The sequence below is a fragment of the Eretmochelys imbricata genome, chromosome 4 (genome assembly GCF_965152235.1).
Source record: "Eretmochelys imbricata isolate rEreImb1 chromosome 4, rEreImb1.hap1, whole genome shotgun sequence".
Classification (NCBI taxonomy): Eukaryota; Metazoa; Chordata; order Testudines; family Cheloniidae; genus Eretmochelys; species Eretmochelys imbricata.
The window spans coordinates 95,799,839-95,821,176 of NC_135575.1; the positions used below are offsets into that span (position 1 = coordinate 95,799,839).

At 46.1% G+C, this 21,338-nt stretch overlaps 1 protein-coding gene across 1 annotated transcript in view; it reads left to right on the plus strand.

The window, feature by feature from the left end:
• Positions 1 to 21,338, plus strand: part of CORIN (corin, serine peptidase) — a 315,814-nt gene that overhangs the window by 205,790 nt on the left and 88,686 nt on the right. The window contains exons 7-8 of the mRNA XM_077814583.1: positions 8,521 to 8,628; positions 17,924 to 18,034. Of these exons, the coding sequence (XP_077670709.1) occupies positions 8,521 to 8,628; positions 17,924 to 18,034 (219 nt within the window). The remainder of the gene's footprint in view (positions 1 to 8,520; positions 8,629 to 17,923; positions 18,035 to 21,338) is intronic.

Genomic DNA, 21,338 nt, shown 5'->3' on the forward strand with positions numbered 1-21,338 from the left:
ACTTAAATGAATAGGCAGTACGTTTAAAACAAACATAAAGAGGTACTTCTTCACACAATGCACAGTCAATCTATGGAATTCATTGGCAGGGGATGTTCTGAAGGCCAAAAGTATAATGAGGCTCAAAAAAGAATGAGATAAATTCATGTAGGATAGGTCCATCAATTGCTATTAGCCAAGATGGTGAGGGATGAACCCCCCTGCTCTGAGTATCCGTAGTTTCTGACTGCCAGTAACTGGGACTGGACGACAGAGCATGGATGACTCGCTGATTGCCTGTTCTGTTCATTCCCTCTGAAGCATCTGGCATTGGCCACTGTCAGAAGACAGGATACTGGGTTAGATGGACCATTGATCTAACCCAGTATGGCCGTTCTTATGTTTCTTATCTCTCTTTTTATATTGTCTCTCTCTGGCCGGCATTAAATAAGCCTAGAGAAATCCTGTCTTCTCTCTTGCTGGTATGTTGGTGCTGTCTCTCAGATTACTGGGAGCTCTTTGAATTAAAGCACTGAGTCTCAATATGGAGGTGCACATCTCTCATGTTTACTGGACATATCTATATTGCATGAAAGTCTACATATTATACTGACTAATCTCATTGTGTCTTAGCCCAGCATGCTTTGGGGGAAGTGTGAAAATGGAAGGATTTTGTGGGGTAGATGGAGAATTCTTGGGTTGTTCTTAAATCCAGGTCAAGAATCAGGGAGAGATCTTTCTTGTGTGTGTACTTGTTATAGCTGCTCCATGCTGTGGTACACCAAACCCCTAAGTAGAGCCCTACCAAATTCACGGCCATGAAAAACATGGCATGAACCATGAAATCTGGTCTCTCCCGTGGAATCTGGTCTCCCCTGTGAAATCTGGCTATTGTAGCGGAGTCTTGGTATTGCCACCCTTATTTCTGCACTGCCTTCAGAGCTGGGTGGCCAGAGAACAGCATAACCTTATCCTTTCTATCAATGAATCAATCTCTTATCTCTAAATTACAATTTGGCAGGTACTAGCATCAATTTACTACTGCCATCAGATATGACAAAACAAAACAATGTACCTGTTACGGTTTTGTTAATTATGCTACCCCAAAAAATTAATTGTGAGTAATTTTCTGTACTTTAGTGTCTCACACTATAACAATGTGGAACAACACTGAATTAAGAGGATAGTCAGTATTTTAGACTGAACGCAAGAGTACTTACTGGCAGTGTTCCCTCCAATTTTTCCCACCTATATGCGGAATGAATTTTGTTATGTGCACTAATATGGAGGTGATGTGTGACACATCACCTTCATATTGGTGCACGTAAGAAAATTAATATGGTGGGGGTGGGGCTGAGGGGTTCGGAGTGTCAGAGGGGGCTGGAGTGCAGGGGTGTGAGGGCTCTGGCTGGGGGTGCGGGCTCTGGGCTGGGGCAGAGGGTTGGGTGCGGGGGTGAGGGCTCCTGCTGATGGTGCAGGCTCTGGGGTGAGGCCAGGGATGAGGGGTTTGGGATGCAAGAGGGTGTTCTGGGGCTATGCCAGGGAGAGAGGACTCTCCCCAGCTCTCTCTTCCCACAGCAACACCTAGGCTGTGGGGGAGAGGTGCCTCTCTACAATGTGGCAACTCCGGGGCTGGGGCCGCAGGATTGGCACCCCTCCCCTGGCAGGACTGGGCTGGGGCTGGGTTTGGGCCAGGGGATGGGCACTGTGGCAAGTCTGCGATGGGGCTGGGTTTGGCCCGTGGGAGGGCCGCCCTGGCCCAGCTGATCCAGGCACCCTGGCTGTGGCAGACTTGGGGCCTGGGGAAGGGTACCCCACACCTGTCCGGGCTGCCCCAGACGCAGCAGGTTGGGGGCTGGGCTAGTTTGGGGCGGGGGGAGAGCCTTCCCTCCCCCGGCAAGTCCCTGGACGGGTTCTCTGAGTGGTGCTAGGAAGTCTGCTGCGCGGCCGCGCAGCTTACAGGGAACTTAGCCTACTGGGTCCTTTGTCCCATCTGCCACACAATTGACAGTCATGGAAAGAAAGAATAAACCCACTTGGGGATGTCTGTATTAGTAGATCATTTGGAGAGAAAATAGTGGACCAGATTCTGTGCTCACACCAGTGTAAACCCAAAGTTATGCCTTTGAAGTCATTCTAGTAAGATCAAAGTCAGGCCCACAAGTTCTTATAAGTAAAAGATTTAGGGTCAGATTTTCAAAACAGCTTACTCTTTGTTTAGCTGTGGCCCTTGAAAATCAAGAGTGATCCTGGGTGGTATAGAAGTGAGGATGGGAGTAGGGATGAGAAGTCATAATTGCTATAATTTCTGAGCCCCGGAGAATAATTCATGAGCACAATATTGGACAGTTCCATGCTGTTAAAATCATTGGATACAATGAGAAATTGTTATGCATGTGCTATTTCACAATAGGTTAAAATGATTTTCATAATGTAGCCCTAGCTCCCTCTGCTTTGGGTCTATAACACAAAGTCAGGCCAGATGGCTGCAAGAGAGTCTTGGTAGGCCGATATGTTAGCCCCAGAATATTAAAGGCTCTTTTCCCTACAAACTGAGAAGTGGTTACCTCAGGTCAATTAGGGACACCTGATTCCAACTAAGGGCTGCCTGAGGCCTTTAAAAACCCCTTCTCTGGGCAGAGAAGAGGGGAAGAGAGAGAGAGAGAGACAAGCTGTTGCCAGGCTAGTGGCAGCAGAGAAATAAGCTGTTCCAGGGTGAAAGGCTGTGCTCCTTCCTTTAGGGAAACAGCCAAACCTGAGCGCCTGCTGGAGGGAGGACTAACACCCCAGGACAATCAACGGGACGACACCCTGCACCAGTGAGGGGCAGCGAAAGTTACCCCCCTGGGGTTTTTTTTGTTTATGAGACGGTTTCCTTTTTGTTTGGTGGAGGATCACCCCAAAGGCCAACTCTCAGCCCTGAAATTGGGACTAAGGGAGCACAGAAGGGGGAAGGCAAACCCTGCCCTGAGAAGGGTTGCCCACCTCAGGCCCACCATTGCCAGAGGGGGCAGCGCTAAATCTGGCGAGAGAAAGGAGGTGCCTTGCCACACCTGTTGTTAGGAGTGGGATAGACTTTGTGGCAAACTGTCCCACGGCAAGGTAAATCACTTCCACCCCCAAAATGGACGATGTAGTGAGGGCACCAGTACAGGCCACAGCAGCAAAACAAAAGACTACCAGGGTCCAGATGGCTGCCCAACAGGAGTCGGTATAGCTACAGCAGGAAACAAATCAACTGCTGATGTGCCAGCAGCCCAGGATCGAGCCACCCTGAAGGAGGTCATGAACCAGCTGAAGGCCCTGACCGCTCTGACCCATGGCCATGATGGGACATGGTCCCTAAGGGCAAGTAGTTACCTACAGAAGATGACAGTGGAAGATGATGTGGAGGCATATCTTCTTGCCCCCAAGAGAATGGGCCAACGTGAGGCCTGGCCCCAAGACCAGTGGGCCAGCATCCTCGCCCCTTTCCTGTGTGGGGAGGCCCAGAAGGCATACTACGACATGGCAGTGGAAGCAGCTACAGTTTACCCCCGGCTGAAGGCTGAGATTCTGGCGAGGTCCGGGGTGACAACATCTATAAGGGCCAGAGGTTCCATGAGTGAAGGTATCGGGATGGCAAAGCACCGAGGTCTCACCCGTTCGACCTGATCCATCTGATGTAGAAGTGGCTGTGCCCCGAGATCCACAACCTGGAGAAAATTATGAAAGTCATAATCTTGGACAGGTTCACAAGAGGACTACTGCCAAACCTATGAGGATGGGTCAGCCAAAGTGACACCTCCTCCTGTGATGCATTAGTTGCCCTCGTAGAGAGACACTTAATAGCCAAAGAACTTTCTTGGACTACCAGGGAAGAGATGCACTGGGGCAAGAGGTTAGTCCCCACCCCAAGGGCCCGGGCTTCTGAAGCACTGGGCAGAACTATATTGGGTGGGGGAAGGAGGCTGAAGAGTGGCCTGAGGCCGCAAAGGGACTTGGGGACCTGGGGAGAAAGGGTCATGGGATAAGGCCCACTAGCCCAAAGAATACAGGGATACCTCGAGTAGGATATAGGTGTTATGCTTGTGGGGGAATGGGGCATATAATGATCCAGTGCCCTAAAGTGGAGGAGCCCATGCAGTGCAATCTGGGGGATCATGAAGATCTGGCTTGATAAACCTCTTGGGAGTAGCGGTGGCCCCCCATAGATACATGTGGCCACTTAGGATAAATGGCATACAGACCATTGAATTAGTGGACTCCGGAAGTGCCATCATGCTGGTCTCAGGGAAACTTGTGGGTCGGGACCAGTTGTCTCGGGCCAAGCACACTGGAATAACCTGTGTACATGGTGCTGTCAATTATCCAACCATTCCTGTACAAATTGAGGTCTAGGGGAATACCACAAGGGTGATGGCGGGGCTGGTCCCGAAATTCCCATATCCAGTCCTTATAGGATGAGACTTCCCAGGGTTTGGAGGTCTATTCCCCATAGATGAGTCAGAAGAGAGTAGTGACCCTGGGATTAATACAATGGCCCCAGTAACTAGCCCTCTCCCGGTCTTCTGTGAATTAGCCCAGGACTTGTTCTCTACAACTGGGAAGCCTTGGAAGACTAGGTGAGAAAGGAGGGCAGACAAGAGGTTGGGAACCAGGATCTTGGCCCAGAACCAAAAGGCTGCACTCATAGGGAAGAAATCATGTCCAGCTGGCAAGGGGTGATGCAGAGAGTCAACAAGTTAGAAGCTGGACCCAGTTCCACGGAGACCAACCCTGAGAGGGAAGCAGAAGTAGGTCCCCTTGAATTTGGACACATTGGACCCTCATTTGAGAATTTTGGGCAGGATCATGCCAATGATCTGCTATACAATAATATTAGAAAAGAGATAGTTGAAGTGAATGGGGTCCCAGTGGAGGGGAAAACCCAAGTCCCAGGGCTATATTTCATGATAAAAAGGGACCTATTATATAGAGTAGTCCAAGAGCAAGAGGTGGAGCAGCTCTTGGTACCTTGAAGGCACCACAGGGCAGTGTTAGACCTAGCTCATAGTCATTTATTTGGAGGACATCGGGGGGTAGATAAGACCTTTGATTGAATCCTACAGAGGTTCTTTTGGCCAAGAGTTTATACGGAGGTATGACGATATTGCGCCTCCTGCCCAGACTGCCAATTGCATGTCTCCCGACCGCACCTGACGTCCCTTTAGTACCTCTGCCAATTATCAAAGTTCCATTCAATAGGATAGCCATGGACCTGATAGGCCCACTGGAGAAGTCTCAGGCCAAGAAAGCCAAAGAGAAGACTGCCTTTTCGACACCAGAGGGATTGTACCAGTAAACAGTCGGATTACGTGGGGCTCCCGCAACCTTGCAGTGGCTCATGGATAAGCTGTTGAGTCCACATGGCAAGTATGCGGCCACTTACCTTAATGATGTCATCATACATAGCCCAGACTGGGAGAGATACCTAGAAAAGGTGGAAGCAGTATTGGATAACCTGAGGAAGGCGGGTCTCACTGCGAATCTCTCCAAATGTGCAATAGGGCTAAGTGAAGCCAAATACCTCAGGTACGTCGTTGGGAGGAGCATAGTGAAGCCCAACTGAACAAGTCAGAGGCAATACAAAGTTGGCCCCCTACCGATCCGGAAGAAACATGTCAGGGCATTCCTGGGGATAGCTGCGTACTACAGGCGATTCATTCCCCACTTTGCTACCAGAGCATACCAGTTGATGGACCTAATAAAAGGCTGGGACCCAGACATAGTGAAATAGACCAGCGCAACTGAAGAAGCTGTTACAGATCTGAGGACCGCCCTCTGCAGTAACCCAGTGCTAGTAGCTCCGGACTTCGAGAAAGTGTTCTTGCTGCAAACCGATCCCTCCAAGGTCAGGTTGGGAGCCATGCTTTCTCAAATGGTAACAGAGAAAGAATACCCAATCTTATTCCTTTGTTCTCTGGGCAAGAATTTCCTACTAAGGTATGCCATGGTAGAGAAGGAAGGCCTTGCGGTAAGGTGGGCCATGGAACCCCTCCGATACTACCTACTTGGACGGAGGTTTACCCTTGACGCTAACCATGCCCCCTTGTCACAGGGTCCCCGCAGGTTTTCTCCCTCTTGAGCCTGCACCCTGTGTTTAGGCTGGTATAATAAAGACTCTTCCATGCCTTCTTTTGCTGGATCACCCAAGTGTCTGTCTTTATTTACAATGTTCATTTAGTTCCCAGATCCCCCAACAGCTAGTGCCCCACAGACCCTCCCGAGGGTCTCCTGGCTTTTGAGGCTTCCTTCTTTGGTAAGGAGACAGCGATACCACCCTCTTGCCTCCTCACTGAGGTTTGCCCAGCTGTCACTACTTAGCTCAGAATGTTCCTCTGAGCCAGCCCTCGTTAGGGCTTGCAGCTGTGCTCCCTGCTGAATACCTGTGTCTCTACCCCTGGCCTCCTGGCCAGAGAGCAGGCTGCAGCCATCATTTTGGCAAGGCCTTAAAGGGGTTTACTCCTGCCCTGGCACACCCCCTGAAATGGATGCACTGGAACAAAGAAAGAAATGCAAGGGTAATAAGATAGTTCCTGTCATTACAACCCTTCCACTTCAGAGTAGCAACACAGGTCAGGGACCAGGCATGGCAATACTGATGGCCTGTCAAGGGTGCACTGTTTTTTGACTCAAGTAGTCCAACCCCATGGTGTTGAGCAGGGGTGTGTGTCTGTGTGACAGAGTCAGGCTGGATGGCTGCAAGAGGGTTGCGGTAGGCCGATATGTTAGCCCCAGAATGATAAAGTCTCTTTTTCCTACAAACTGAGAAGGGATTACCTCAGGTCAATTAGGGACAACTGATTCCAATTAAGGACTGCCTGAGGCCTTTAAAAACCCCTCCTCTGGGCAGAGAAGAAAGAAAGAAAGAAAGAGGCTGCTGCCAGGCTAGTAGCAGTAGGGAAATAAGCCACTCCAAGGTGAGAGGCTGTGTTCCTTCCCCTAGGGGAAACCTGAGTGCCTACTAGGGGAAGGACTGACACCCCAGGGCAACCAACAGGATGACACCCTTCACCAGTGAGGCGGCAGCAAAAGTTACCCCCCTGGGGTTTTTTTTGTTTATGAGACTGTTTCTTTTTTGTTTGTTGGAGGATCACCTCATAGGCTGATCCTCAGGCCTACCCTGAAAATAGGACTAAGGGAACACGGAAGGTGAAGGCAAACCCTGCCCTGAGAGGGGATGATTACGTCAGCTCCGCCATCGCCAGAGGGGAAAGCGCTAAGTCTGACAAGAGACAGGAGGTGCCTAGCCACACAAAGCACTGTATCATGCCTTGGAAAATGTTAAAATTTGCTTATCTATGTCTTGATAACATTGTTATTACAATGACAGATGTGATGTGTAAGATTTGTGAATGCTTGATCCAGCCCATCAAATCAACAAAATCTTTCCATTTGCAGATTTCCAGTGCTTATACTTATCTCTAACTTTCAGGAGAGGTGTGTTGTATCTTAAAAAAGATACAGCAGGCCCAGACCCTTGTCTTCAGCGAAGGAACATGCAGAACAAATCAGGCCTAATTCTGGGGTCACGGTATGAAGGGCTGGTCTCTGGGCATACAGTAGGGCAGCTTGAGGCTTCTGCTAATTTACTGCTGCTACCAATTCCACAAGGGGTAGAAACCATAGCCAGGTTTTGGAACAACCCATGAGTTTCCCAGCCATACACACTTTCCTCCAGTCACTAGCAGAGAAGGTAGGGTAGCAATCTTTATGTAGACTTTTCATCACCAGAGAATCTCCCTATGCTGGACATCTTTCTTGGGTCAGATATGCTGGCTCAATGACCAGGTTATGTGTGCAGTATGGTGCAAAGGGACTTCACTGTTTCGGAGGATTTGGCCAACGCATTTCCCGAGGATGGTAGGAAGAAGTGAGAATTAACCTTATCACCATTTTCAGGGCAAAGACACATACTTTCTGAGCGCTAAATACAGTGCCTTTTGCTTAATAGCAATCCGTAGACTTATGCCTTTCATTTAATGGCAACATTTTGCTGGGAACCGATCCTGTTCCATTGACTTTAATATTAATTGGATTCGGATATTGGCAAGAGGCATGCCGCTTACAACTTTTTTTTAGGAAGACAGTCCCTGGCCTCAGGCAGGTCTGTGGGGCTGTAACCAGGGAAGTTCTGGGGCTGCACACTATCTTTCCATGTGCTTTCTGGACTGCATCCTGCCCTGGCGTGGGAGCGCTGGGTTGTGCCGAGCCCTGGCCTCAGACAGGTTTGTGGGCTGGGGAAGGAATGTCCCAACACTTCCTTCTTGGCTGCAGCCAGAAAGGTCCACAAAGTGTCTTTGATCCTTCTTCTTATATTCAGTATCCATATTGGATTCTAATGAACTCATGTGCTTATCAAATATAGTTGTTGGCTTATATGTGTGTTTACTACTATAATATAGCTACTGTGTGTAGCTATTAATGTAGTTTAACTTGCTCTATCACTGCTGTGGTGCTATAAAAATAGAACACAATGTAGTGTGTTGTTGATGTGCTTTACAAATATTTGTTTTGCAGACTGCAGTGATGATGTGTTCCGCTGTACTACCGGGAAATGCCTCAATTACACCTTTGTTTGTGATGGATATGATGATTGTGGAGACCTGAGTGATGAACAAAACTGTGGTAATTGGGAGTGTTACATTTTTCAAAAGGCTTTAATATAATAGCATTGTCTAAACTGACAGAATCTTTTCCCTTAGACTTACCAGAAACAGTAATATACCCATGCATTCCACTTTATTTAGCAAGGAAGTGAACACAGATTAAAGTTTGTGGCTCTCTGTAACTAATTTAAAAGATTTGGAGAATTTTATTATTCAATGCTTTTTCAGCAAATGGTATTTTTACACAATTTTTATGTTTTATACAAATCAGGTGCACATTTTATTGAAGAAATGTTAACTTTGTTATTTATTGTAGACTTGTTCAAGATGTGTTGTCAATTTTCCAGCTAATTCAGCAGCTCATATGAGACAAAATAGAACCTAAAAATGCTGCATATCATTGGTGCCAGCAGAGCATTATGACTAAATTCTTCCTGTATTAGCATCAGGACAGACTTGTCCTCCTTGACCATCAGCCATTCACTGCTCCTTAAATCCTGTTCTCCATTGAATTTCAAGGCTCTTTCCACTAATAATTATCCTCCCACCTCTCTGATCACTTCTTCAATGTCTTGTTTGGCAGATCCTCTTCCTCTCACAATCCACATTACATGTATGGCTGGCTTGAAAATGGGAATTTTTCCCGTAGAAATTTTCATGGGGAAAAAGTCCCCATTTGGAATTTTGCCACCAGGAAATAAATGGTTTCCTGAGGCAAAATTAAAAAAAGTTAGTGTGGAAAAATCTTATTTTTCCAATTTTTGCCAGAGAGAAAAAGTTAAACAAAGTGAAAGTGCTACTTTCTCTCTGAAAAAGCTGCCTTTAAACATGTAAAATAATATTTTGTTAAAATAAAAAAAACCCTGTTCCTTTTTAGCTTTTACTTTCCTCACACTTTTCTGGGAGTGAGAAAAAATAAGAGAAGGTGTCCATTTTTTAACAATTTCAAAACAAAAATTTTCAAAAATACTGAATACATGTTTTTTTTCTAAAAAATTTATTCAATATTTTTAAATGAAAAATGTAATAAAAAATGAGATTTAATTGCAAAAAATCGTTTACAAAAGCTTTTTTTATTAAAAACCTTTTCATTGAAAAAAATTTCCATCCAGCTTTGATCACATCTTGTCTTCCTAATATTACTTTATCCTATATAACGTCCATAAGATTCAACCTTTTCTCTCTGTATAGACTACCTACGGCTTGTTCAAGTGTTTATTGTCTTGTGCATTGGTTATTGTAATCTCCTCCTTTCTGGCCTGGATACTTCTAATCTTGCCTACCACAAGTCTGTTGCTGTTAGGCCAGTTTTGAGTAGTAGGCAGTAATAGCTGCATTGGTGGACAACAGGCATTCGTAACCTGCAATAACAAAAACTCTCCACAACTGTCCCACCCATTTTTTCTTTTAATTTTTTTCCCCATTGAATCTGATCACTTTTACAGTGAATAGGCCCCAATCCTGCAAGCACTTAATCTTGTGCAGAGCTTTCTTCATGTGAGTAGTCTTCATATGACTTATGAATTTACTATTTTGAAGACTTCAGTGGGATTTCTTATGTGAACAAAGTTATGCATGAATTTAAGGACTTGTCTACTCTAAAAAGCTGTACTGCTTTCACTATACAAGTATAGTTAACCTCCCAAGTGCAGATGCAGTTGCTTTACAAGGGTGTAGCTATTCCTGTATGGGAAGGGAAATAACTATTCAGGTATAAGTCACCCTTCTACTGATATAATTATTTTGGGAGAAAAAAATCACACCCCTAACCAAAAGATTATTCCAAAAAATTTTAAGTATAGACCAGACGTTAGGGTATGCCTGCACTTAAACCACTGCAGCTGCACTGCTGTAGCACTTCAGAGTAGACGCTTCCTATGCTTACGGAAGGGGTTCTCTCATTGGCATAGGTAATCCACATCCATTAGAGACAGTAGCTAGGTTGATCAAAGAATTCTTCCTTCAACCTAGCACTGTTTACACTGTGGGTTAGGTTGGCATAGCTACATCTCTCGGGGTGTGGATTTTTCCTTATTCCTCAAGTACTTCCATTGGAATCTATCAAAGGGACTACTTGTGCTGTAAGGTATTACTCCTTGTGAGCTAGATTGGCAGAATCAGGCCCTTACAGTGAAATCCTGGTCCCATTAAAGTGCTCAGTTGTGTAGCATGGTTGGTAAAAATTTTTGAGAACAATGGAAACAAGTTAAACTTCCTAACTTAATAGCCTACAGAAAACAGTGACATAAAAACAATGTTTGACAGTGATTACTCCCAGATTTGTTGTGTCCCATTCTCTCTTCCTCATCTTTAACATACTCTCAAGTACTTTTTATACCAAGTGTATTCTGTATATTCAACCTTTCCTAAGGGTTTGACAAAGAAAGTTTCATTACTGGAGGAAAAAGAATGATGAAAGGGCAAATAAGGCTAAGATTTCTGTCTCTTCTTGGAGCTTTCTTATGGAAAATTCTTGGCCTCTTCCAAAGATTAGCAGGCTAGTGGGATCATTATGTGTCCCATAATGCAATGCAGATCTTTCTTTTTTTACTTCTGAACAATTTTATGGTGGGAGTGAAGAAAGATTTTTCCTCTACCTTAGCCAAGAAGGCTGGCAAAATAAATAGCTGTGTCTATAATAGATATGATCGCAAGAGCTTTAGCCTTCTGAAGAATGCTTTGTTTATCTGGGAATCTTAGTTATTTCCATCTGGGAACCCATGTTTGATGTGTTCATTCCAACTCTCAACTGATGTCTCCATCTGGGTTTGTAATGGGAAGAAGTAGTGTTTACACAAACACAGTATCATTGCCTCCTGCTGTGCCTTATGGCAGCCTAAAATTTTTACATCGTTACTTCTATGTCTCTGTTCATAATCCTTTATCTTATCTTTCACTAGGGACAGATAGATCTCTTTGAAAATCTTTTACCTCACCCACTTTTTGTTGGTGCAGCTTCTTTGGCCATCAAAATTATTTTTTCAGCATGAACTGTTTTCTCTGCAGTATTGGCCACAGATACTGCAGATCTCCAAATCCTTGTTGGAGATCACTAGTGATTCCAGCAATCCACTTGTTGGAGTTTCCTCCAAGACTCTTTTAAAATAGGTGGCATCCAAGGTGGTGTCTCTTCAGTCCTCTGAGCCAGACTATAGTCTATTCCTTATATACTGTTTGAGTCTTCAGTTTCATCTTTTACCTCAGAAATATTTTATTTCTTCCGGTCATATTATCTATTAGAAATTGAGTGTAATGTCAAAAACAAAACAAAATTACCAGACCAGTGGGTTTTAGTAATTCTGTGGGACCTCAGCACAGTTACTCACTCTACTCGCATCCCATGGCCATTGGACACATCTTTTGTCGACAGGTATTGATATGCTACGAGAGATACAGTTCTGCAGACAATTTGAGTACTCTGTGAACTTCAGTTTTGGAACAAATACTCTATCATACAGACATCCCTATGTAGGAATTGCAAATTAAATGGATGTACCTGACATTAAATTTCATATTCAGAACTGTCTATGAAATAATATGCTAAAATATATGGATAAAGCACAAAATTACATGTAGTAGTTGCTTAGTTTCTCTATCCAGGCTATTTCCCATTTGTTAATATAAAACTAAATTACTTTAATAGGAAAAAAGATAATTGGTCTATACTATGGTAGTCACCATTGGAAACTTGGCAATTGCCTTAGGTAACATTGTGACAGGTCACAGCTGCTGTTCCCCCACCTCTTTCACCAACACAGACCACTCTGAGACCTTCCTGCTTGTGAACACCAGCATGTACTTTATTTACAGTGTCTCAGTCCTTCCATCAGTACATATCAGCCAGGGGCGAAAGTGGGCCGGTACAGCGTACTGGTGACAAATGGCCACCGGTACCGACCCTTCTGCAGCCGACACGAAAGTGCTGCTGCAACAAAGGACTCTGCTTAAAGTGCTGCCGCCGCAGCGCTTTAACATCATTGCCCCTTTTGCGCCCCCCAGGCCGCCGATGGGGGGGGCAGCAAAAGGAGCAGCTCCCCCAGGGCCGATGATTTAAAAGGGCTGGAGGGCAGCAGCAGCTGGAGCCCTGGGACCTTTAAATCGTTGCCAGAGCTCCGGGTGGCATGGGCCAGGGCCAGAGCTCTGGGCAGCATGGGTAAGCTGGCTGGGGGAGGCTGACCCCCCCCAAAGCCCCACCCCTCCGCCCGCAGCCCTGCCCCTTCCAGGGGTCCAGAGCCAGGGTCCCATACTGGTAATTGTATAATGTTACTGTCACCCCGATAGCAGTGCAACCACACCATTGCACTGTTTTCCAACTTTCTGTCCCTTTCTTCCAGGGGTGAGTGGCTGAGATGTCTCTACTCCAAGAGCGAGCGAGCGAGCGGGCGGGCGGGCTGGCTGGCTCTCCTCAAGCACTTCCTTCCTGTGCTCCTTTTTAACCACTTGCCTGCTAATGGGTTAATTAGCTCATTAACATTGTTAACCCCTGACTTAATCTTATGATCTATGGTCCTCTCTCACGTCTTGTGGGTGATTTTATGCTTGCTAGAGGTAAAATGACATTGTAGGAGTGAAGGGGTGTATTGCTTATTAGCTTCGAACTTGCATGGGGTGCAAATAGGTGAACATAGGTAAATGGCTAATTAAGGTTGCTAGAGTTAAGGGTCTGTTATATTAGGTGAAAGCTTTGTGCAGGAGTGTGGTGGAGTGCCTGCCCCACACTGAGATCTAAGGGGTTAATAGAGCCCTTGGGAGGCTGCGCAGGAGGCAGCCAATCAGAGGGACTGTGATGAGCAACCAGTCAGGGCGGGGTTGGCCCATGTAAGAAGGGCTGCAGCACAGAGTAGCTTCAGTCACTTCCTGGAGCTTGAGGAATGAGGTGGATTGGCTGCCTTGCAGGCTGAAGGCAGCAAGCACCCTGGACAGTGCTTCAGGCAGAGACCCAGGGAGCTAAAGGCAGCTCCTGGTGGGCTGCTGCAATCTGCAGGCTGTGGCTCTGAGGCAAGGGCAAAGAGGGTGCTGGGGCCATGGGGAAATGGCCATACACAGGGTGCCTGGTCTGGGACCTGTAGTAGTGGGCACACCTGAGTCCCTCTCCCCCCACTCACCACTGAGGAAGTGGTAGGACTAAGGGACTGCAACATTCCCCTGGAAGCGGGGAGCACAGAGTGCAGCACAGCCCGAGGGTTGTGTCACTGAAGAGGACACCGCAATCCTGGGAGTGATGTGGATCCTAGAGCAGAAGTGATTGTGGCAAGGCACCACCAGAAGAGGGTGCACTGGTGAGAAGACCTAATTTCCCATGACAGCTGGCAGGAAGCCCCAGACCACTGCCCCTGGTACAAGGGGAGTTTGAAAGACTATTTAAGGGACACTTGGGGGTTTAGGGACTATGGGACTGCCATGTTTGGAGGCCTTTTTGGTAGAAGGCAGGTGTACCTTCCCAAGTTGGACTTCAGAGTTGCTGCTTCCACTGGAGGGGGTTGAAGAGCAAACAAGAGGGATTCAGGTCCTGGTGGGGTAGATCCTGGAGAGCCAGAGGCAACAATGGGAGGCACAGAAATACCTACACAAATCCCTGAGACAGTTAGCGGAAGAGAAGCGTTATTTGCTCAAGACCCTCCAAGGGGTGATCAGGGGCCCGAGAGCAAGAAGCAAGGTCCCAGGGTCAGGCCAGAAGCACAAGCAAGGCAGTGTTAGGCCTGTGGGCGGAGGGGACACTTCAAGAGAGGGTGCCCCTATCGGGAAGAGAAGAAGTCTAGCCCCAAGGGAATGAAAGCAGGGAAACTGCAAGGTCCCTGACCTGGGAAGAGAACAGGAAGGGGGGATGCTTGTTTTGCCTGTGGGGAACCAGGGCATGTGAGGGGGCAGTGCCCTCACAGGCAGAACAGGAGCCCAGGGAAGGGCAGTGTCCTGATTGGGGATGAGAAAGGGGACCCAAGCCAGGAGAAGGGCAAGGGAGCCAGAAAGGAACAGAAAGAGGTGCCAGATACCCAGAGGGGGCTGCACCAATATGGTAGAGAAGGCCAAAGGGGCTGGACCAGAGAGACAGGAGGGAAAGAAGAGTCCCTTAGACATCCAGCTGAAGGATGTGGGCACTTATATAGAGACCAATTGAAGGGAGCTGGAAACTCAGACCCTAGGAAAAGGGGTACTGGCAGAGTCAGCAGAGCAAGGACCAGGGCTATGGGAGAGGCTGAAAGCCACTGAGCTGGCCTTGCAAATAGCACAAGATGGCACAGACAGAGAAAATAAGGAATACCAGGGAGGAGAATGATAACTTGCTCCTCCTAGTGGAGAATCTGAGATGGGAGAGGGACACCCTGCGACCACAGCTACAGGGGAAGTCGGTCTAAAGGAGGAGGGTGCGTGATGGGGTGCCTGCCGCACATGGGGCTCTGAGGGGTTAATAGAGCCCTTGGGAGGCTGCGCAGGAGGCAGCCAATCAGAGAGGAGCTGAAAGAAGCAGTCAATCAGGGCCGGGCTGGCCCATATAAGAAGGGCTTCAGAACAGAGCAGCTTCAGTCACTCCCTGGAGCTTGAGGAGTGAGGTGGACTGGCTGCCTTTCAGGCTGAAGACAGCAGGCACCCTGGACAGAGTAGTGCTGCAGGCAGAGACCCAGGGAGCTAAAGGCAGTTTCTGATGGGCTGCAGGGATCTGCAGGCTGTGGCCCTGAGGCAAGGGCAAAGAGGGTGCTGGGGCTCTGGGGAAGTGGCCCAGGGAAATGTACAGAGGAGTCAGAGGGGTGCTGCCATGCGTGGGTCCCCCGCATCCCACTCGGCACTGAAGAAGTGGCTGGACTAAGGGATGGCAATATTCCCCTGGAAGGGGGAGCACAGAGTGCAGCGCAACCAGAGGGCTGTGTCACTGAAGAGCACGCTGCAGTCCTGGGAGTGACTTGGGTCCCAGCGTAGAAGTGACAATGGCAAGGCACTACCAGAAGAGGGTGCACTGGCAAGAAAAGCTAATTCCCATGACAGCTGGCAGGAGGCATCAGAGTAGTGAGTCTCACCCCATCACAAGGAATTATACTACAGGCTGAAGTGTAGCTGAAATGTGAAAGACCTAAGGCAATAAGCCCAGGTCAGAAACTTTGCACTCTCGTTCTGGGAGACACTCTCGTTCTGGGAGACAAACAAGTAACCACAAATGGGTACAGTCCACCACAGAGATCTGGAAGAAGGGTGTGTGACACTCTGTACCTCAAAGTAGGACCCTGGAACCTCCTTATTCACCACGGTCATATGATTATAAGTTTTGTACAAAGTATATCTAGTGAGGTATCATTTAAAAATTCTTGATTTGTTGAACATTAATAAAATTAGTAAAATTCCTGTTGGTTTGTGTGTACTGTCATTATATGTGAAGTTATGAAGTATTGCTACATGTGCTACTGAAATACGTTGTAAGGTTTGGAGACTCCCACAACCAGCCTTTCAGTTGCAACAAAAGAGGGCCAGATAGGTGTAGATGGCCCATCAAAAAGAATTCACTCTCCCAGAGGCTCCTTAGAGTAGGCATGTATCCAATGGAGACTGCTTGACCAATGGGGACTGCCTGACCCCCATGTCACAGGAAGGATCTTTCTAGCAGCTGGAAGAAGGTGTAAAAAGAGAGAGTGACATCACTTAGTCTCTCCACCACCTCCCATCTCAACATCCAGAAGATCGTCTGAAAGACAAAGACTTGGAATTAGGGAAATTGGTCCCATGCTGGATCGGAGTCCAGTCTGTGTATTGAGGAACTGTAAGCTGCCTATAACATCTGTGGGGGTGAGAAACTGTTTGATTCAAATCTTGCTTAGTCTGTTAAAGTTAGAATTTAGACAATTTCTATTTTTAGTTCTTAGGTAACCAACTTTGATCTCTATGCCTATTACTTAGATTTTAAGTGATTATATCTTTCTATAATTAATACATCTGTTTTATATTTTACCTAAAACAGTGTGTTTTTGGTTGAAGTGATAGGAGAATCTCAGCTTGGGTTACAAAGGCTGGTGCATGTCCACTTTCCTATGAAGAAGTGGTGAATTAAGTAATAATCTTACACTGGCCAGGCTCTGACCAGTGCAAGACAGCACAGTTCTGGAATTGGGGTGGAATTGGCTGAAGCCTCCCAATTGATGGTTCATGAATGGCTGGGAGTTCATTCATGTAACTCAGTTGGGTATGTCCCTGCCTGCGGCTGGCTGTGTAAATGCAGTGCCTGTCAGAGGCTTATAGCTTGACATTAACATGACCATGTGAGAAGCAGCCCAGGCTGGTAAGTTTGGAGGGCTCAGTGGTCCCATAGTCCAGGTTTCACCCTGGGGATCCCATCACAGGGGGCTTTGGCAATTAGGTTGCTATGGAGTATGTAAGCAGTTAGACCTCATTTACATATAGGAATTATTAAGAAATAAGTATATAAATCATGAATATTAATGTCTGATGCTTAATTATGGACACCCCAAACGCCACATGTGGATGGGGCAGCTATTGACCTTATAATTATTAGGGTAAAGGATCAAATATGGTATATATCCATATTATTACCATAATTAATGGTATAAAATGTTACACCCAGTTCCCGTTTCTTTGGGTTTGTTGGGTCCCTGAGATGGTGTAAACTGAATCGGGACCTCCATTCTGATGGGCTCCACTTACTTTCCCTTCTATCTGGTTTTCAATGGTCTCCATAAATTGTGAGTATGCACCATGCAAGATTATAAGTATGAACAATACAGGAAACCACTTTACTGCACTTATCTTATCCTTATATTTATGTATATTGATCCTTTTCTACTATGTCAGTTATACTTGTCTGTATTAAATAAAGCTTCTGTGTGTGTTTCACCAAGTAACCATCTTCTCAATTAACTCTAATTTTCCACCTAGGAAAAGAATGAGTTATCTGTAACAAGTGCCTGTTGCACCCCAATACATAATCTTATAAGTGTAATAATTCTTCAGGTTACAACTTCCTAACCCCTGTCTTGTAATTAGGCCCATCTCTGACCAATTAGGCCTTCTCTAGGAACCTAATTAGTGCTAATAGTGACGAGAGAGCTGGTGCAAGCTCCATCTTTCTCAGCATTCTGACCTCACTTTACATCAGTTTTTCCTTTGTTCAAGGCATTTACTATAAGTATAAAATAGTTTAAGTAATACTGCAGTATGGTAACCTTGTGTACTGTTGCTAATCTAACACTAAATTGCCAAATTTGTAATGATAATGACCTTTTCAGAGCATAGAATTGTCAAGCAGAAATAGGAATTACACAATTGGAATTAATTTTTTTCCTCTTTCCTTTTTTTCCCACCTAATTGTTCATCAGATTGCAATCCATTGAAGCAACATCGATGTGGAGATGGAAGATGCATAACGGTAGACTGGGTATGTGATGGTGACCATGATTGTATAGACAAGTCAGATGAAGTCAATTGCTGTAAGTTACCTGGTTTCTTAAGTCTCCATATCAATACTGTTTTAACAAAATGTTAAGGATGGAATATTGCTAGAAATACAAGAATTTAAGGTAATTTGATTTCATACAGCTTAGTAAGTGGTAAATGTCCTTGCAGGTACCGTACTGTGGCAAACATAGTTACCCTAGAGGTTAGCTAATGTGATTCCAATTTTTAAAAATGGGCTCCAGAGGTGATCCTGGCAATTACAGGCCAATATGCCTAACTTCAGTACCAGGCAAATTGGTTGAAACTATAGTAAAGAACAGAATTATCAGACACATGATTTGTTGGGGGAAGAGTCCACATGATTTTTGTAAAGGGAAATCATGCCTCACCAGTCTACTAAAATTCTTTGAGGGAGGCTTGTGCACAAGGGTGATCTAGTGGATGTAGTGTACTTAGATTTTCAGAAAGCCTTTGACAAGGTCCGTCACCAGAAGCTCTTAAGCAAAGTAAGCTGTCATGGAATAAGAGGGAAGGGCCTCTCTTGGATCAGTAACTGGTTAAAAGATAGGAAACAAAGGGTAGGAATAAATGGTCAGTTCTCAGAAAGGAGAGAGGTAAATAGTGGTGTCCTCCAGCGGGTTGTACAGGGACCAGTACTGTTCAACATATTCATAAATGATCTAGACAAAGGGGTAAACAGTGAGGTGGCAAAATTTGCAGATGATACAAAACTACTCAAGATAGTTAAGTCCAAAGCAGACTGTGAAGAGTTACAAAGTGTGACAAAGTTCCTCCTCTACCTTGGTGGGTCTTGCACTTATTGGCGGATTTGCTTGCCTCGGAGATTCACGGCAGCCCTCAGTTCAGCCATTTTCGTGAACCCACAGTCCAGGTCAACTCCTCCTGTGTATGACCAGGAGCTGGGAGGTTTGGGGGGAACCCGGGCCTGCCCTCTACTCCGGGTTCCAGCCCAGGGCCCTGTGGAATGCAGCTGTCTAGAGTGCCTCCTGAAACAGCTGTGTGACAGCTATAACTCCCTGCGCTACTTCCCCATGGCCTCCTCCCAACATCTTCTTTAACCACACCATAGGACCTTCCTCCTGGTGTCCAATAATACTTGTACTCCTCAGTCCTCCAACAGTGCGCATTCTCACTCTCAGCTCCTAGTTCCTCTTGCTCCTCACATGCGCACCACAAACTGAAGTGAGCTCCTTTTTAAACCCAGGTGCCCTGATTAGCCTGCCTTAATTGATTCTAGCAGCTTCTTGATTAGCTGCAGGTGTTCTAATCAGCCTGTCTGTCTTAATTGTTTCCAGAAAGTTCCTGATTGTTCTGGAACTTTCCCTGTTACCTTACCCAGGGACAAGGGACCTACTTAACCTGGGGCTAATATATCTGCCTTCTATCGCTCTCCTGTAACCATCTGGCCCGACCCTGTCACAAAAGGGATCTCACAAAACTGGGTGACTGGGCAACAAAATGGCAAATGAAATTCAATGTTGATAAGTGCGAAGTACTGCACACTGGAAAACATAATCCCAACTATACATATAAAATGATGGGGTCTAAATTAGCTGTTACCCCTCAAGAAAGTGATCTTGGAGTCTATTTGGCACTGCTGAGGCCATATCTGGAGTATTCCATCCAGTTTTGGGCCCTCCACTACAGAAAGGATGTGGACAAATTGGGGAGAGTCCAGCAGAGGGCAACAAAAATGATTAGGGGGTTGGAGCACATGACTTATGAGAAGAGGCTGAGGGAACTGGGCTTATTTAATCTGCAGAACAGAAGAGTGAGGGGGGATTTGATAGCAGCCTTCAGCTACGTGAAGGTGGGGTTCCAAAGAGGATGGAGCTAGGCTGTTCTCCATGGTGGCAGATGACAGAACAAGAAGCAATGGTCTCAAGTTGCGGTGTGGGAGGTCTAGGTTGGATATTAGGAAAAACTATTTCACTAGGAGGGTGGTGAAACACTGGAATGGGTTACCTAGGAAGGTGGTGGAATCTCCATCCTTAGAGGTTTTTAAGGCCTGGCTTGAGAAAGCCCTGGCTGGGATGATTTAGCTGGTATTGGTCCTGCTTTGAGCAGGGGGTTGGACTAGATGACCTCCTGAGGTCTCTTCCAACCCTAATCTTCTATGATTCTATGATTGTGCACAGTTCTCTGAAAACCTCCACTTAGTGTGTAGTGGCAGTCAAAAAAGCTAAAACAGTGTTGGGAATCATTAGGAAAGTGATAGATAATAAGACAGAAAATATCGTATTGCCTCTATATGGTATCCCCACATCTTGAATACTGCGTGCAGATCTGGTCACGCCATGTCAAAAAAGATATATTGGAATTGGAAATGGTACAGGGAATGGCAACAAAAATGATTAGGGGTATAGAATAGCTTCCATATGCGGAGAGATTAATAAGACTGGGACTTTTCATCTTGGGGGGGAAAAATGACGACAAAGGGGGCATAAGATAGAGGTCTATGAAATTATGACTGGTGTGGAGAAAGTAAATAAGGAAGTGTTATTTACTCCTTCTCATAACACAAGAACTAAGGATCACCACATGAAATTAATAGGCAGCATGTTTAAAACAAACAAAAGGAAGTATTTCTTCACACAACACACAGTCAACCTGTGGAACTCTTTGCCAGAGGATGTGATAAAGGCCAAGACTATAACTGGGTTAAAAAAAGAACTAGATAAGTTCATGGAGGATAGGTCCATCAATGCCTATTAGTCAGGATTGGCAGGGATGCAAAACCATGCTCTGAATTCTCCCTGGCCTTTGTTTGCCAAAAGCTGGGAATGGGTGATGGGGATGTATCATTTGATGATTACGTATTCTGTTCAATTCTTCTGAAGCACCTGGCGTTGGCCACTGTTGGAAGACAGGATACTGGGCTAGGTGGACCATTGGTCTGATCCAGTATGGTTGTTCTTATGTTCTTCACCTTTCCTTCTGGTTCATTATCACTTCAATTGGAATACTGTAACTGTCCTTCTTAAATTGTAAGCATTTTGGAGTAGGGACATCTACACAGTAATTTTTCAGCTCAGAGCCTGAGTCCTGTGAGCCCAAGTAGCTGACCTGGGCCAGCTGTGGTTTTTTATCCCTGTGTAGCCATATCCATTGAGAGCACAGGAGAGAGAGGCTCTCAGTTCAGCTACCCAGACTGGACCAGGCAGAGCTGTCATCATCCCACAGCTGATATTACATGGAAAGTCCTGCTCAGGAACAAACTGGAGCATGCTCAGAGCAGACAGTCTTCCAAAAATGTATCTGCAAAAATCTACTGATCATGTGTAAACTGTTCCCTCCCCCGTCCCCGTCCCCCCC